The 18,416-nt window shown below is 53.4% G+C and overlaps 1 protein-coding gene and 1 pseudogene across 1 annotated transcript; both read left to right on the forward strand.

Annotated features, from left to right (window-relative positions):
- Window positions 1-114: 114 nt before the first annotated feature.
- LOC127030904 (cathepsin G-like) lies at window positions 115-5,415 on the forward strand (annotated as a pseudogene).
- A 4,063-nt stretch (window positions 5,416-9,478) lies between these two features.
- LOC127030905 (mast cell protease 1A-like) lies at window positions 9,479-14,289 on the forward strand. Its single transcript, XM_050917599.1, has 5 exons — window positions 9,479-9,587; window positions 11,524-11,680; window positions 12,119-12,355; window positions 12,906-13,218; window positions 13,426-14,289. The coding sequence occupies exons 1-5, from the start codon at window positions 9,479-9,481 to the stop codon at window positions 13,603-13,605; spliced, it is 996 nt and encodes a 331-aa protein (XP_050773556.1). The 3' UTR covers window positions 13,606-14,289.
- The last annotated feature ends 4,127 nt before the right edge of the window (window positions 14,290-18,416 follow it).

An 18,416-nucleotide genomic window follows, 5' to 3' on the forward strand; every position in this document is an offset into this window, starting at 1 on the left:
TGATCAGTATCAGTGACTGGTGAGACAAAACACGCTGAACCAATGTGTGTGTGATAGAGGGCGTGTGTGGCTCTGATCTCCAGATACCAGTCTCCCTCAGACAGTGTGTACGTGATGCCCAGGGTGTCTCTGACCCTCTCCTCCGTCAAACACATGGTCAGAGCTGGAGAGCTCCCCTGTTCCTGCTGGCTCCATTGGGTTTATCAGCCCTTTCCCCTAGGGTGGGGGTGCGGTGGGGGAACTCAGGTCAGCAAAACATGCTGTAGCTACCAGCAGGATACAGGCAGTGGATGGGCTGGGGAGATGGGTCTAGAATTGAAATACAAGGATCTACTTGGCTTCAGGTGGCTGTGCATTGATCTAGAATGACTCTTTGTGTGGGTATGGATAGATCTAGAATGGAACTGCCTCAATCAAAATTAATCTAGCCTGAATTTACATGGATTTAGTTGGGCATTCATGCATCTAGAATAGATCTGCAATGTGTGCAGGTGGTGACATGTATCTGGGTGGATCCATCCCACCCCTTCATCCATCAGATATCACAGCTCCACGACAAGGATCCAAAGTGAAACAGTGCAATGGGTGAGGTTGGACTTTATCAATAAGTGTTTGATAAAGGAGGGGAATATCCTTAATGACATTGGTTGATGGAGAACAGGACATGTTCAGTGACCCTGCTGTCAACCTTGGGGGCCAGTAAGAGTCTGGTAAAGTCTGTGGAGGACCGAGAGATTGGTGATAAAGAACAGGGAGGATGTCTCACAGCTTTGGACCAATCTGGATGACCCGGTGAGCTGGGCTCAATCAAACAGATATCTGAAACCAATCAAATGCAAGGTCAGACATCAAAGTATATCGCTCACGCTGACTGGACGGGGGCTGTATCCTGAAGAGCAAGGGGTGGGGGTTTCTGAGTGCAGGGTGCTCTTCGACCTCACCGGCCAAAGCAGGACGAGACCAGGTGGCCGGGACCTGGAGTCAGCAAAGTTCAGGTTGGAGCTAAGGAGCAAATGCTGGCCTTGAAATCGAGCGGCCAGGGAATCTAGGTGCAGAAAAGCCCAAGGACGTTTCTCACACTTATAGCAAAGAAATGGGAGGGGGGAGGGAGGACAGCGTTAACCACATCCCTAGCCAGGCTGGCTGGGCACCAGGGCAGGAAGGAAACCCCTCCCCCTGACGTGGGCGCTGCCATGACTTCTCCCAGGGTCATTTCCACCCCGGACCATCCAGGTGGGGTTTCCAGGCAGCCTTTGTGGTTGCCAGGCCCTGCCCTCCCCTCTCCTGCCCTGGTCTATATAACCTCCATAGCTGAAGCAGACGCTCCGTGCCCATCCCTGGTTGGCTCTGAGGATGCAACTCTTGATCCTAGTTCTGCTCCCTGCAGCCTTTCTCCTGCCCCCCAGGGCTCAGACTGGTGAGGACAGAGGTGGGGCATTGGGGCCCATGGGGAGCAGAAGGGGCAGATTTAACCATCAGTCCCAGAGGGGCATTGAGTCCAAAGTGGGCTCAGGGGGGTAGTGGAGCCCCAGGGAGGGGGAGCCCCCAGAGATCAGGGATGGATGAGTGCACAGGTCCAGGCGGGAATCCATAGATGTATAGTGGGATGGAGATAGATCCAGGGGGAGGGGAGGGGAGGGGAGAGCTGGAGTACTGACAGGCTGATCTGGAGAGGAGGGAAGCGGGAGGCTGGGTTGTCTGGGTCCACAGGCCGATCAGGGCTCATGATTAGGGGTAGGTTGGGCCTGGGGTCCTTGGTTACATTCTCCAGACACTGGTTGTCTCAGAGCATGTGATTTTCACCCCTTCCTGTCTCTCTGCCAGGGGAGATCATCGGGGGCTGGGACCCTACATGGCCTACTTGAAGATAGCAGTGTGGGGGGTTCCTGATTTGAGATGACGTGGTGCTGACTGCGGCTCATTGTAACGAGGAGCAGGGGTAAGAAACTCACCCCTCCCCACACCCCATGAGCTGCCCAGCCCCCTACCCTGGGACTGGATAGGAGCTGGCAATGTGCAGGACGCCCAAAGACCCAAGGGAGGAATTAATCTTTATCGGTGGGCTCTGACTCAGCTAGGTGGCACAAGGAGCCCAGATCTGGAAAAAGGAGTAGACAGAGAGATGGCAAAATTTGCAGATGATACAAAATTATTCAAGATACTTAAATCTAAAGCAGACTGTGAAGGGTTACAAACAGATCTCACAAAACTGGGTGTCTGGGTAAGAAAGCAGCAGATGAAATCCAGTGTTGATAAATGCAAAGTAATACACATCGTAAAACACCATCCCAACTCTACATAGAAAATGATGGGTCTAAATTAGCTGTTAGCACTCAAGAAAGAGATCTTGGAGTGATTGTGGATAGTTCTCTGAAAACATCCACTCAATGTGCAGTCAAAAAAAGCAAACAATGCTTGGAATCATTAAGAAAGGGATAGATAATAAGACAGAAAATATCATATTGCCTCTATATAAATCCATGGTACGCCCACATCTTGAATACTGCGTGCAGATGTGGTTGTCTCATCTCAAAAAAGATATATTGGAAAAGATTCAGAAAAGGGCAACAAACATTATTAGGGGTATGGAACAGCTTCCATATGAGGTGAGATTAATAAGACTGGGACTTTTCAGCTTGGAAAAAAGACGACTAAGTGAGGATATGCTAGAGGTCTATAAAATCATGACTGGTGTGGAGAAAGTAAATAAGGAAGTGTTATTTACTCCTTCTCATAACACAAGAACTAGAAGTCACCAAATGAAATTAATAGGCAGCAGGTTTAAAACTAACAAAAGAAAGTATTTCTTCAGAGGCAGCACAACCTGTGGAACTCCTTGGCAGGGGTTGCTGTGAAGGCTAAAACTATAACAGGGTTAAAAAAAGCTAGATAAATTCATTGAGGATAGGTCCACCAATGGCTGTTAGCCAGGATGGGCAGGGATGGTGTCCCTAGCCTGTTTGCCAGGGGCTGTGAATGGGCAACAGGGGATTGATCACTTGATGATTACCTGTTGTGTTCATTCCCTCTGTGGCACGTGGCATTGGCCACTGTCAGAAGACAGGATACTGGGTAGATGGACCTTTGGTCTAACCCGGTATGGCCGTTCTTATGTTCTTAGAATGTTGTGATCCCCCTAAGGCCTCATGGTTTCCTCTTAACCAGACACATCACCGTCTCCCTGGGAGTCCATGACCTTAGACTGTGGGAATGGAGCCGACAAGAAATCCCTGTGCGTCGCCTGATCCCCCACCAGCAATATGACATGTACTCCCTTAACAACAGCAAAGAATCTTGTGGCACCTTATAGACTAACAGACGTTTTGGAGCATGAGCTTTCGTGGGTGAATACCCACTTCGTCAGATGCATGCAGATGCAACGACATCATGCTGCTGCAGGTACCGACTCCCCAGCACTCTGCCCCCTGTAGCCTCACACTGCTGCAGACACCACCCCCATCCCATAACCCTGCCCCCCAGTGACCTCACACTGCTCCAGGTACTGCCCCCATCCCATGACCCCACCCTCAGTGACCTCACACTGCTGCAGGTACTGCCCCCATCCCATCACCCTGTCCCCAGTGATATCACAATGCTGTAGGTACTGCCCCATCCCATCCTCCTGCCCCCTGTGACCTCAAAAAGCTGCAGGTACCTCTCCCATCCCATGACCCCACCCCAGCGACCTCACACTTCTGCAGGTACTGCCTCCATCCCATCACCCCACCCCCAGTGACCTCATACTTCCGCTCCCAACTCATTAACCTGTACCCTGTGACCTCACACTGCTGCAAGCACTGCCCCTTCCCATCACTCCACCCCCTCTGATCTCACATGGCTGCAGATACAGACTGCATCCCATTCCTTGCACCCACGGTGACCTCACACTGCTCCAGGTACCGCCCACCTCCCCCAACCCCCTGTGGCCTCACACTGCTGCAGCCACCACCTTCATCCAATCACCCTGTCCCCAGTGACCTCACACTGCTGCAGGTACTTCCCCCATCCCACCACCCAGCCCCCGTGACTTCACACTTGTGCAGGTACTGCCCCTATCCCCTCACATCTACACCAGTGACCTCACACTGCTGCAGGCACCGCTTCCATCCCATCACTCTGCCCCCAGTGACTGCCTGCCATGCATTGGCTGCATTTGCTTTCTCCTTGGACTGGTCCATCCACGGCAGTGATCTTCCCACTGACCCTGAGCCTCATGTCCTGTCTTTGCAGCTGGAGCGCCGAGCCAGGCTCAGTGAATGGGTGGGGCTTATCCCCTTGCCCAGCGCCTGGCAGGGCGTGCGCCCTGGGGCCATGTGCAGCATCACTGGCTGGGGTGGGACGAGCGCCTGCAGGGCAAAGGGCTCTGATGTGCTCCGGGAGGTGGACATGGCGGTGCTGGAGGATTATGTGTGTCTGAGGAATCCTGACCATATCTATCGTTACTATAATGCCTCCACCATGCTTTGTGCAGGGGATCTGAAACAGGGCAAAGACTCCTTAAGGTAAATACTCTCCTGGCTTCAGAAGGCCCCAGTTCCTTCTTAGGAGCAGTGAATCTCTTGGGATTGCAGCCAGGCCTGTGAGCAAAAATCAGAGACCAGCTCCCCGTGGCGCTAGGCGCTGTATAAATGAATAAGGGAGGGAGCAAGCAGCTGGGTTGGGGGACGGAGCCCAATGAGTATGGTTGGGCTGGGTGAGGAGAGGGCAATGCTGAGAGCAGCTGTGCCAGAACAAGGGGGATGGGGTGATTCTAAAAGTGGCTGAGCTGTATGTCAGGACTTGAAGAACAGAGGGAAACTGATCTGTTGAGTTGTTCTCATCACCAGCTTCTTGTTTTAATTCTCAGGGTGACGCTGGGGGCCCCCTGGTGTGCAGCAAAACAGCTCAGGGCATTGTCTTTTGGGGCTCCCTCAATGGGACCCCCCCTGGGGTGTACACCAGAGTCTCCAGATTCGTCCCCTGGATCCTGAAGACCTTGAGAACTCTGCAGCCCTGAGCCCCACCGGGAATTGCTGCTTGGTTCACAAGTGGCCTCTGGAGATGCCCTGACATAGGACCTGCTTTGCAAAGGGCCTGCGCTCCCCAGGTCCCTGCCACGAGGCAGTGCTCTGCTCAGGCAGCACTCAACCTGTGAGCACTAAGGCCGGTGGCCTAGGGGAGTTAGGAGCCAGGTTCAAGTCCAGCTACTGTCGGCTCCCTTAGCAAGCCCAACCCGGGCTCTCAAGCTCGGGAAGCAGGTGGTTTGTCTCGGAGCCGAACTCTGGGGCCAACCTGGCTGTTTGTAGCTCACTCCCATGTTGAGTGACTGTTCAGTGGAGATCCTTGTCCTCACGCTGCCAGCTGAGTTGTGTTGGAACTGCAGCCTGTCCTGTCCGTGCTAGGGCTGTCCTCTGTGTTTGTTACCTCGGGCTGGCCACCCGTTCCAATCCCAGCTGGTCCCAGTGCCACCAAGGTCCCTGGGAGATCGTCGATGGGACGGGAACTCAGCGCTGGCACCCCAGCCTCTTTCCAGCAGCCCCATGCCGCTGCGCATCCGCGTTCATTGCGTTCGCTGCTTCCTAGCCTTGCTATGAATAAAAATGAAGTTACCCCCCCCCCAAAAAAAAATTGCTGGTGCTGGGACTGAAAATTCAATGTGAGCCTTGACCTCTGGAGCCGACGCTGGGTTGGCCCTGGCCTGGGAGTGCGTTCACCCTGACAGGGGAAGGCTGGCACCCAGGACACCTAGGTTCAGTGATTCCAGCAAAACAGGGAGCTGGAGGGTGTCAGAGGGGAATGCCCCCTCCCCCTCAGTGCAGGAGGAGCCCCGCTGGCTGAGACCAAGATGTGAAGGGAATCACCAGGAGAAAATCAGCCTGATCTGTCTGGACTCTGGAGGTGGCAGGGAGATCTGTGCATCTGGCAGGGAGGGGGCTGAGATCCCCACACTGTGGGCTGGCGTGGCCTGCTCAGCGCTGCCCTGGGCACAGGGGTCATGCGGGGCGGTGGAGGGGATGGGGGTGTGAGAGGCTATGGCTAGGCTGCACCTGTGCCCCAGCTGATTGTGCTGCACAGCCCCACAGGGGGTCCTGGTGGGAGGGGCATGTTGTAGAGCTTCCCCCAGGATGTTGCAGCCTCCTTGAGGGGCCAGGCTGGGATTGCAGCTCACTGGGGTGTTGGCTTCTGGGACAAACATGGGACAGGATTGACAAAGTCTCCTCTAGCCATGAAAAATCCATCTACCTCTATGATGGGTTGAATCACAGAAACCTCCTTGGGAACTGCCAACCGATGTGCCAAGACTACTTCTGCCCCTGCTTTCCCTGCCAGCTCGGGACCCCAACACCCTGTCTTGCTGAGCCAGACACGCCCGTCTGCTCCAACACAGACCTACAGTCTGAATTACTTGCACCAAAGCTGCAGATTTACCTGAAAGCAGCTTACAGAAGTGTTCCTGCCTTTAACACTCAGATGCCTAACTCCCAATGGGGTCAAACTCAAATAAATCCATTTTACCCTGTATAAAGCTTATACAGGGTAAACTCATAAATTGTTTACCCTCTATAACACTGATAGAGAGATATGCACAGCTGTCCCCCCCGCAGGTATTAACACATACTCTGAGTTAATTAATAAGTAAAAAGTGATTTTATTAAGTACAGAAAGTAGGATTTAAGTGGTTCCAAGTAGTAACAGACAGAACAAAGTGAATTACCAAGTAGAATAAAATAAAACACGCAAATCTAAACCTAATAGAGTAATACAACTGAATACCGGTAAAATCTCACCCTTAGAGATGTTTCAATAAGTTTCTTTTCTCAGATTGGGCACCTTCCTAGTCTGGGCACAATTCTTTCCCCTGGTACAGCCCTTGTTCCAGCTGAGGTGGTAGCTCGGGGATTCCTCATGATGGCCCCTGGCTTGTTCTATTCCACTCATTAATATCTCTTTTGCATAAGGCAGGAATTCTTTGTCCCTTTGGGTCCCCTCGCCCCCTTCTCAATAGAAAAGCACTAGATTAAAGATGGATTCCAGTTCAGGTGACATGATCACATGTCCTGTGAGACCCCCAAGCCTTTATTCCTCCCAGCCTGACTCACAGGAAGGCCTGCCTGCAAACAGAACCATCCACAGTCAATTGTCCTGGTTGATGGGAGCCATCAAGATTCCAAACCACCATTAATGGCCCACACTTTGCATAATTACAATAGGCCCTCAGAGTTATATTTCATATTTCTAGTTTTAGGTACAAGAGTGATACATTCATACAAATAGGATGACCACAATCAGTAGATTATAAACTTTGTAATGATACCTTACAAGAGACCTTGTAAGCGGGTTCGGCCGAGGTTCGTCCCTCGGTGGGGCTGCGAGGTATCCCACCGCCATGCTCTAGTTCATCGTCAGTCTGGGCTCTGCGGTAGTGTGGGACAGCAAACACACTGTTAGGGGCTCAGGCCCATTAGGCCGGGCTGAGCCAATAGTTCTTCAGCAGCCCAGGCCCTAGGTCAGGGCGGGGTAGCACCCAAACAGTCAGGGACTCAGGCCCTTAAGCAGGGGCTGAGTCAATAGTTCAAGTTGTCCTAGCCTCTCCAGGCCAGGGCAAAAGGGGGTAGTCTGTCACCCAGAGGCTGATTGTGGTGCACAGCCCCTGTGGGGCTGTGCAGCACAATCAGCTGAGGGGGTAGTCTGTCACCAAGAGGGACGCAGGCCCTCCCACTCCACTGCATCCCAGGCCGGGGCCCTAGCAGCAGCAGAAACTCTCTGCTGTCAGCGGGGATCCTGGCCACAACACACTGACATTGGCTCTGGCAGTGCTGCAGCCAGACTGGGGTCGGCTGCCCCCGGGCTACTTCCACACTCCCCCTCGTAGGGTACCTGGGTCATGCTAGTGTCCTCAGCGGTCTCGAACACCATCGGTTCCTCTGGATAAGTAGTGAAGGGCAGGCTCCATTGCTCCTCGGGGTAGCTGGCAAGGGGCAGGCTTGGCTCCTCCTCGGTGTAGCTGGGAAGGGGGCACGCTTGGCCAATCCTCCTCAGGGTAACAAGTGAGGGGTAGGCTCGGCTGGCCCAGTGTGACCTCAGGCCAGCCGCAGGCTGCTGCTGTCTCCCAAGAGGGAGCTCGGTCACAGACGTCTGGTCTCTCCAGCGGCTGGTTCTCCACTGAGCTCTGCAAATGAGCTTTTATACTTCTGGATCTGCGCCCTGACCTCTGAGGGGCGGGCGCAGGACCCAGTGGCTCTGCCCATGTTAGTGTTAGGAGAGGCTTGTCCCTTGGCGGGGCTGCGGGGTATCCCACCGCCTCGCTACAGGCCTTTTGCATGAAGCATATTCCAGTTACATTATATTTACTCATTAGCATATTTGTATAAAATCATATCGACTGCACAACATCACAACCCCCATCCCCATCCATGCATCTCCATCCATCTATTCACCTGCATCCATCTAGCTATACATCCCCCATCCCCCTCCATCTATCTCCATCCTCATCTATCTATCCATACTCATCCCCATCCACCTAACTATCTCTCTAGCCCCACACACCCGCCTCTGTCCATTGGTATCTGTCATTCCCCCTCCCTGTGCTATGTCATCTCTAGGAGACACCAGCCCCAATCTGCTCCCAGGGCGGGAAACTGGCTGGCTTGGCAGAGCTGATAATCAGAGACACTCTTTCCCCCCATTGGGGGGTCTGTGGGCAGTGGGGCTGTTACAGATGGAGGGATCTGGTCTCTCTGACCTACATCGCTCCCCCAGCTCACACCCACCCACAGGGCAGGGGACAGCTGAGAAGGACCAAGGGGCCAGGTTCGCGACGGAAGCCCCCGCCAGAATCATGCCAGGCTGGGGCGAGAGCTAAGGGTGTGGTTAGCTTCTGAGCCACCTCAGGTGCCAGATGTGTGCTGTATTCAGCTGTGCATGGCTGTCCGGGGCATGGGGGGGGTCCCCATTCGGCACAGCCCCACCTGGGCCTGGCACCAGGCCAGGCAGGGCTCCAGAGGCCAAGCATTCCCAGCTGTGGGGAGGGGGTCTGGACCCAGCTGGGCCTGCACTGCACCCCCCAGCCCATGTGATGGGTTTCCTGGAACTGAGACAACTGAGCCCCTACCTGGCTGGTGCAAAGGTTACCCTGAGGTTTCCTGTCCCTCACACCTCTGCTCTCAGCCAGTCTGTGCAGCCCTTCAGGGCTGAGGCAGATGCACCGTTCCTTCGCTTGCAGCAAGGATGCTATTGTTCCTGCTCCCCGCAGCCTTTCTCGTGCAAATCCTGCCCCCCCCCCGGGCTCAGGCTGCTGAGTTGCATGGGCTGTGGGGGGTGGGGAGGTTGAGTAGGTAAAACCCACAGAGATCAGAGTGTTTGGGTACCGGCCCAGCCATCTCCACAGCCTCAGCAGAGCGGCGTGGGAGCTGAAGGAGAACTGAGTGGGGTGCTTCTGTCCTCCAGCCCCACGGCCCCAGCCGGGGTCGTTTCCTCCTGCTCTGGCCGCAGAAGCAGCATGGCCAAGTCCCAGCCTTTGCCCCTGCTGCTCGACCGAGGAGTAACTGCTGGCCCCGTGGGGAACCAGCTGGTGGATAAGTCCCAGCGGGTCACAGGGCGCTTTGCTAGTCCGGAGCAGCAATGGAGTGGCCAACAAGGCTGGGCTTTCCCCTGGGCTCTGGGAGGGGAGGTGGCTTCACGACCATCGGCTGTGTGTGTGTGACAGGCGACCCTCTATGCCAGGTCACAGGGGACACGAGAGCTTTTGCTCAAGCTGTAGCAGTTCCTGGGTTATCTGGGGAGATCCCTGGGTCACCCCCAGCAGTTTGGCCACGAAAGCAGCCACCTGGCGATGGAGAGGAGTGGGATTTGCCACATCACAGACCTGCCTCTGTTCCTCTGGGATGGTTTTTAAGACCTCAATCAATAATAGCCGAGGGCTCTGGCCCTGGGTTGGTAACATAGGCACTGCTATGGGCAGCAGGAGTGGCTGGGAGAAGGTATTTGCAGTTATCTCATGTGAGGGATATTGTTTGTAGAGTTGTCAACTCTCTGGCCAGAAGGTCCATGTGATCATCTTGTCTGGCCTCCTGAAGGATGCAGGCCGGAGACCTACCCTCATTAAATCCTGTTAGAAAAACAGCCCAGCTTGATTTACAAATTACCAGCAATGAGGAGTCCATCCAGCCATTGTTCCAGTGGTTACTGACTCTAATGGTTAAAAATTTGCATCTCATTTCCAGTCTGAAGTTGTTTCAACTTCCAGCCATTTGGTCAGGTTAGACCTTTCCCGGCTGGATTCTCTGCCCATTATTTACTATTTTTTCCCCCAGGTAGATACTTAAACTGTGATTGAGTCAGTCCTGAACCTTCTCTTTGTTAAGAAAAATAGATCGAGCTCCTTGGGTCTATCACGCTAAGGCAGGTTTTCTAACCTTCTAACCCAGTGGTTCTCAACTTTGGTACTGGTGACCCCTTTCACAAAGCAAGCCTCTGAGTGCGACCCCCCTAATAATTTCAAAATATTTTCTTATATATTTAACACTACTATAAATGCTGGAGGCAAAGCAGGGTTTGGGGTGGAGGCTGACAGCTTGTGACCTCACATGTAATAACCTCATGACCCTCTGAGAGGTCCCCACCCCCAGATTGAGAACTCCTGTTCTAACCATTCTTGTGGCTCTTCTCTGACCCCTCTGCAATTTACCAACATCCCTCTTGAATTGTGGGCACCAGAACTAGACTGAGGATTCCAGCAGCAGTCGCACCAAATCCAGAGGTAAAATAACCTCTTTGCTCCTCCTGGAGATTCCCTGTTTCTGCATCTCAGGATCACGTTAGCACTTTTGGCCGCAGCTAACTGCCCCAACCCCAAGGTCACTGCATCCCAGGACTGAGTCCCCCATCCCATACATGTGGCCGAAAACCTGTGCTCCTAGATGTTGCATTTATCTCTGGCCATAGGAAAATGCATGTTGTTTGCCAAAGCCCAGTTTACCAAACACTCCAGATTGCATCACTGACCTGTCCTCTTCATTATTTACCACTCCCTTCTCTTTCGTGTCATCTGTAAACTTTACCTGCAATGGTTTTATTTGTTTCTTCAAAGTCATTGATAAAAACATGTTCATTGTCAGAGGGCTAAGAACAGTTGGACTCAGCCTAGGAGGTGCCAAGCCCCAGAGTGTTTCAAAGTTCTCTAGAAAGGGGCCCCAAAAGCACTGAGACGCTCCAGTGTGAACGGCCCAAAGGCATGTCTCAGAAATGCGTGTTGATCTCTCTGGGCCAATCTAGTTCTCATCAAGCCACCATGAAAGATTCACACATCCTGGTCCTGGCCCATTTTTAAAGGTTTAATGGGTTAATGGCCCAAAATAAAGGTATAATGGCCCCATTCAACCAAAATCTCTAGGGCGAATTGAAACTTGATGTCACACATGGTTGGGGATAGATAGGAGTGCCAAAATTCCCTACAGATGTGGAGAGGGGGATGGGAAGGGGCTGATTTCCCAGCTTCACATTTTCCCAAGTGGTGGATTTGAACCAGTACCTTGTCTCTCCCAGGAGGGATCATCGGGGAACAGGAAGCTGTGCTCCACTCCAAACCCTACATGGCTTTTCTGAAGATGAAAAGATGCTTTGGACCCATGCATACCTGCAGCGGGTTCCTGATCCGGGGGGATGTGGTGGTGATGGCAGCTCACTGTAGAGTGAAGTGGAGGTAAGGACACTCCCCTCCCCTCATGCTCACTGGGGGTTCAGCTCAACCTCTGCAGAGCCATGTTCAGGGCCACAATTCCCAGTGATGATGCTGCGTCAGCCAGCCAGTTGCTCCAGTGCCATCACAAGGCCATGGATCAGCTGAATCCCATGCACCGGGGAATACCCCAGCCACGGGGACACCAGGCAGCCTGGCACCCCATAGAGGGGTAAGGCTCTGTGTCCCATTCTCTGCTCCCTTGAGCCAGCCAGTGCCCTCGAGTTCCCCCAGATGCAAAGTGTTGTGCACTATGGCATTATTCTGTAAGGGGGTTCAGGGCTGGTCATTCCCAAAGCGATCACAGTGTCCGGAAGTCCTGCCCCCCCCCCACCTCCCCGGAAGATGCTCTCGGGATGTGCTCGGCACTGACGCCTGACTGGTCTGTGTGTGTCTGGGCAGCAAAGGCATCGTGGTGCTGGGGGCCCACAACATTCGGAAGAGAGAACCAAGGAGGCAGAAAATTAGAGTGAAGCACTGGATCCGCCACCACGAATATAATAAAATGACTGAAAGCAATGACATCATACTGCTGCAAGTACAACCCCCATCCCATCACCCCGCCCTGAGTGACCTCACACTGCTGCAGGCACTGCCTCATCCCATCACCCCATCCACAGTGACCTCACACTGCTCCAGGTACCGCCCCATCCCCTCACCCCGCCCCCAGTGACCTCACACTGCTCCAGGTACCACCCCCATCCCATCACCCCGTCCTCAGTGACCTCATACTGCTGCGGGTGCCGCCCCATCCCATCACCCCATCCCCAGTGACCTCACACTGCTGCAGGTACCACCCCATCCCCTCACCCCGCCCCCAGTGACCTCACACTGCTGCAGGTACCAACCTCATCCCATCATCCCACCTCCAGTGACCTCACACTGCTGCAGGTACAACCCCCATCCCATCACCCCGTCCCCAGTGACCTCACATTGCTACAAGCACTGCCCCATTCCATTACTCTGCCCCCAGTGACCCCACACTGCTCCAGGTACCGCCCCATCCCATCACCCCACCTCCAGTGACCCCACACTGCTCCAGGTACCGCCCCCATCCCCTCACCTCACCCCCAGTGACCTCACACTGCTACAGGTACCGCCGCATCCCATCACCCCTCCCCCAGTGACCTCACACTGCTGCAGGCACCGCCCCCATCCCATCACCCTGATACTCTCCATTGCACTCTAGTCTCTTTACATCTCCCTTGCATCCAACTCTCTTGTCCCTCCCACGGCAGCTGAGAAACAAGGCTGAACTCAATGACTGGGTGCAGCCCATCAGTCTGCCCCACCCCTGGCCGGAGGTACCTGTGGGCACCGAGTGCAACGTGTCTGGGTGGGGCCGGATTCAAGTTAATTCCTCTAAGAGGTCGGACGTGCTGCAGGATGTGGTTCTGGTGGTGATGGCCGACGAGGTGTGTGAACACAATTTGACTAAACAATATGACGCTGTGTCCATGCTCTGTGCGGGGGATCCTGAACGCAAGAAATCCACTCTGAAGGTAAAGAGCCCACTGGCCGCTGGGGGAGGAGGGCCTGCTCTGGTATATTCTCTGGGAGTCGGAAGCGTTGAATTTAGTTCTGCAGTGCCAAGGGCATGGAGGGAAGGTGACATTGGGCCGGAGATGGGGGTGGGAGGACTGTGAGTGTGACAGTGACAAGTGAAGCACACAAGGCGTTAGTCCTCTGAGGCATGTTTCATTTCACAGGGTGATTCGGGGGGCCCGCTGGTGCGTGTTGGGGTGCCCCAGGGCATCGTCTCATGGGGGCCGATCAACGGGGCCTTTCCTGAAGTGTATGCAAGAGTCTCCTGGTTCGTCCACTGGATACAGACAGTGATGAAAGAGCTGAAGCCCCCAGATGCTCCTGGAGTCTCATCTCAAGCCTGATCTGCCCAACTCCCATTGGTCCTGAGGCTGAGCTCAGGATTCTCTCACCGGGGATGGGGTTGGAAAATGTAACTCTCCAGACCTGGGAGCCTTTCACAGCCGCTTCGCCCTGCGGCAGATATCACCATGTCCCTTGGTCGGTCCTCTGCTGGGACTGAACTGGATCGCTCAGCATCAAACACGTGTGCCTCCTCCTAATGGACCAGATTGATTAGTTCAAAAGCTGGAGGCTGGAGGCAGGTGGGAATGTTCCACCCCAATCATTTTTCAACAGAAAATGCTGTTGCCACAAAACTGAAACTTTTCTCAGGGAAATATCCATTTTTTTGCCATCTTCCCCCTACCCCCAGTTTTCCACCAGGAAAGACTCAGTGAAATAGCTTATTTTGGCTTCAGTCAACTCAAAACAAAACATTTTGGGGGAGTCAAATTGGACTGTTTCATTTGGTGCCAGTTCAGCAGTGATCTGTGTCCCTGGTGTGTCCGCGGTGCCCTCCCTTTACAAATTTGCACCTTATTCCCAGTCAGTGGTCCCCAACCTTTCCGTATGGCGGGCGCTGGACCAAGGACCGTGGCAGCAGTGGAGCATCTGCTGAAATGCCGCCGAATTTCGGCAGCATTTCGGCGGCGACACCTCTCGATGACGTCACTTGTCAGTGGCAAGTGGCGTCATCGAGAGGCGTCGCCGCCAAAATGCTGCAGAAATTCAGCAGCATTTTAGCGGATGCTCCACCGCTGGCCAGGATGCAGGCGCATTTAGATGCCCCCACGGGCCCCATGGTGCCTACAGGCACCGTGTTGGGGACCCCAGTCTAGCTTCAGTTTCCAACCTTTGGTTATGTTAGACCTTTCTCTGCTAGATAGATGAGCCCACTGTTAAATATTTGTTCCTCATGTCAGTACTTACAGACTGTGACCAGGTCACTCCTGAAGATAAATCAATTGAGCTCCTGGAGTCTGGCACTATAATGCATCTTTTAAGAGCTGGGCTCCTGGCTGGATTACATCTCCCATGATGCACAAGTAATGATGGAAGGCAAATTAACAAGGCACATCATGGGAAATGTAGTCCAGCTGGGAAGTGCAACCTGTAGAAGTGAAAGGGAGAATAAGGGACCTGAACTACAACTCCCATGAGGCACTGCAGGAGCTCAGGAAGATGCAGCTGAACACGGAGCTGACCTGAAATAAAATGTGCGAGTGTCCTGGACGGGAGTAGTTCAGAGTCCAATATTCCCCGTGTGACATTGCAGTCTATATAATTTTATAAAAATATGCTAATGAGTGAATATAATGGAACTGGATATGCTTCATGCAAAAAGTCTCTTGTAAGATATCATTATAAAGTTTATAATCTATTGAATGTGATCATCCCATTTGTATAAATGTACCACTCTTGTATCTGAAACTAGAAATATGAAAATAACTCTGAGGGCCTATTGTCATTATGCAAAGTGTGGGCCATTAATGGTGGTTGGGAATCTTGATGAGTCTCATTAACCAGGACAACTGTCTGCAGATGGGTGTGTTTTACCTGTAGGTCTCCCTGTATACCTGTGTGCTGGCAAGAGGGCAATGAAGTCTTGCAGTGACATGTGATCATGTCACCTGAACTGGAATCCATCTTTAACCTGGTGTCTTTCCATTGCGAAGGAGGGGGTGGGAACACAGAGAGAGACAAAGGATTCTGGCTTTGTGCAAAAGATATATAAAGGGGTGGAACAGAACAAAGGGAGAAAGGAGCCATCATGAAGAATCCCCTAGCTACCACCTAAGCTGGAATAAGAGCTGTACCAGGGGAAAGAATTGTGCCCAGGCCTGGAAGGAGTCCAGTCTGAGGAAAAACTTGCTGAAGCATCTCTGAGGCTGAGATTATCTGTATTCAGTGTGATGAGACATAGATTTGTGCATTTTATTTTAGTTTGCTTGGTGACTTACTTTGTTTTGTCTGTTACTACTTGGAACCACTTAAATCCTACTTTCTGCATTTAATAAAATCACTTTTTACTTATTGATTAACTCAGAGTATGTATTAATACCTGGGGGAGCAAACACCTGTGCATATCTCTCTATCAATGTTATAGAGAGCGAACAATTAATGAGTTTACCCTGCATAAGCTTTATACAGGGTAAAACGGATTTATTTGGGTTTAGACCCCATTGGGAGTTGGACATCCGAGTGTTAAAGGCAGGAACACTTCTGTAAGCTGCTTTCAGTTAAGTCTGCAGCTTTGGGGCAAATAATTCAGACTGTGGGTCTGTGTTGGAGCAGACGGGCATGTCTGGCTCAGCAAGACAGGGTGCTGGGGTCCCGAGCTGGCAGGGAAAACAGGAGCAGAAGTAGTCTTGGCACATCAGGTGGCAGCTCCCAAGGGGGTTTCTGTGATCCAACCCATCACACACGCAACTCGGGAGGAAGAGGAGAAATACTGACACGTCTCATGGCAAGGAGGGCGCAAAACAATGGCCAGGGGGAAAGGTCCAAGTGGTTTGGAGGAATTGTTGGGGATGTCTCAGAGGGCTGGTTTTTGACTCAACGTAAGATGGAAAATCTTGGTCAAAGTTGACATTGGCTCATTGAAAATAGCCACTGTGACTAAACCACTGTTTCCAGCTGTCTGATGTTCCCATTTCTGATCAGGCCGAGTACCATGGGACCCTGCCAGGCAGTGGAAAATCGGGCCCGCTCAGGGCTGAACTGAGCCGGGAGCTTGCTTGTTTGCTAAGGGCTTGGCTACACTTGCAAGTTACTGTGCAATAAGGGAGCCCCGGGCGCCCTAGCTCACTCCCCGTCCACAGTGGCAAGGCACATAGAGTGCTTTGACTCTGCAGCTACAGCACTGCTGGTTCTCCACCTCGGTGAGAGGAATAACGTTTGCTGCGCCTTGGTACATCGCCCGGGCATCAGTGTGAACGAGCTGTTGCGTTACTGCGCTCTGATTGGCCTCTGGAAACATCCCATAATCCCCTTAACTCATGTGGCCTCTCTTGTCATTGTTTTGAACTCCTGTAGGAATGTGGAGATGCCCTTTCAGAGCTCTGTTTCTGGCAGCTGGCATGCAAGCCATTAGTGTGGGATGCTGTGTGTGAGAGAGAGAGAGGTGGGGGGCAGGGGGAGGCCTGCTGCTGTCTGAACTTACAAGACAGCATACAGACCTGCTCTCAGCCCCCCAAAACCCACTCTCTCTCCCCCCACATGCACACAACACACTCCCTGTCATACCCCCCCCCATTTGAAAAGCACATTGCAATCACTTGCATGCTGGGAGAGCTGCCCATAATGCTCTGCTCCCAATGCCGCTGCAATTGCCGCACATGTGGCCACGCCAGTGCGCTTGAAGCTGTGAGCGTGGACAGACTGCGGCACTTCCCCTGCTGCGCTCTCCGAAGGCGGGTTTAACTCACAGCGCTCTACATCTGCAAGTGGAGCCAAGCCCTAAGAAATCATCCAGTGATGGCCTGAAACCAAATGCTGCATGCTCAGATCCTTGTCCTTTCTACCCATCCACCCCCTGCATCTGCCCCGGCTGGTTAATTTCACTTGCTGCTTTGTAGCCCTGCAACAAGTAAAACCAAAGGTACAAAAATCTAGTGTCACCTCACTGGGAATAGAGAGATCTCTCTGAGCCTGGAAATCCAGAGCCGTTTCTGAAGCCACTCAGCATAACAAGGCTCTAGTTAGGGCCAGGACAGAGGGAGTGGGGAAATTAACCCCCCCATGCCCCCAAAGGTCTGGAATAGCTCCCCCTCCCCCCAGGTCGCAGGGAAACGCAGGGAGAATTACCAGGAAAAGGGCTTTTTAAAAAAGAAAACCATTTGACAAGTTGCAGGGGGGCATGGAGAATGGGATTTTCAACTGGGGAGCCCTAGGGCAGGGGCTGGCTGGCTCAGGTGATGGGGAATGAGACATGGGGCATTTCTCTCTAGGGGGTGCTGGCTCCCACCTGCCCCCAGGGCGGGGACTGACTGGCTTGGTGGGGAGGTCTGAGAATCATCTCCCCATTGGAGGGGGGTGTCTGTGGGCAGCGGGGCTGTCACAGATGGGAGGATCTGGTCTCTCTGACCCATTTTATTCCCCCAGCTCACCCTCCCTCCCCACACAGGGTGAGGGACAGCTGAGGAGGCCCAAGGGGCTGGGTTCCCACTAAACCCCAGCCCCCACCCGATGGTGCCAAGATGGGGCAAGGGAGCTGTTTTAGAATCCCCCGCCACACATCCAGCTTCTGCAGTCCTGTGATTTTCAGTTAACAAGGTGGGTTCTAGCCCTTGGGATGGCCCAGAAATGCCTGAAACCATGACAAAAAGAAATCAAAGAAACTGAAGGCGGAGAGGAGAGCGGGATGGGCCCCCCCAGGAGCCATCAGGGAACAGGGGATGGGATGGCAGCTCTGCGGGGTGAGGGGTGGGGCTGGGACCCCCAGGGCTGGAGAGACCAGGGCCGCTCCCTGCCTGCACCAAGCTCTCTGCCGCGGGATAGGAAACACCTGCGAGGAAACCCAGGCCCACAAACTGACACGGATCTACCCGTCCAGCCCCTCCCTGCCAGTGAGGGGGTGGGGGTGGGGTGGGGCTGGCATCAGATGTTCCTGGGCAGACGGGTTGGGGATGTGTTGTAACAGCATCCGCCTGATGTTTGGGCTTAGCTCTGCGTGTGGAGGAATGAACCGCAGTGTGCCCGCCCCCAGTGCCACTTCTGCCCAGCAGCAGCAGATCGTGCCTGTCAGCTTCCTGTCAGAGGGGAAGCCAGCGGTGGGGTGCTGGGGGGAATTTCCTTGGTGCAGCCGGCTCAGGGACACTGCATGCACCAGGCC

The sequence above is a fragment of the Gopherus flavomarginatus genome, chromosome 11 (assembly GCF_025201925.1).
Source record: "Gopherus flavomarginatus isolate rGopFla2 chromosome 11, rGopFla2.mat.asm, whole genome shotgun sequence".
NCBI classification, from domain to species: Eukaryota; Metazoa; Chordata; order Testudines; family Testudinidae; genus Gopherus; species Gopherus flavomarginatus.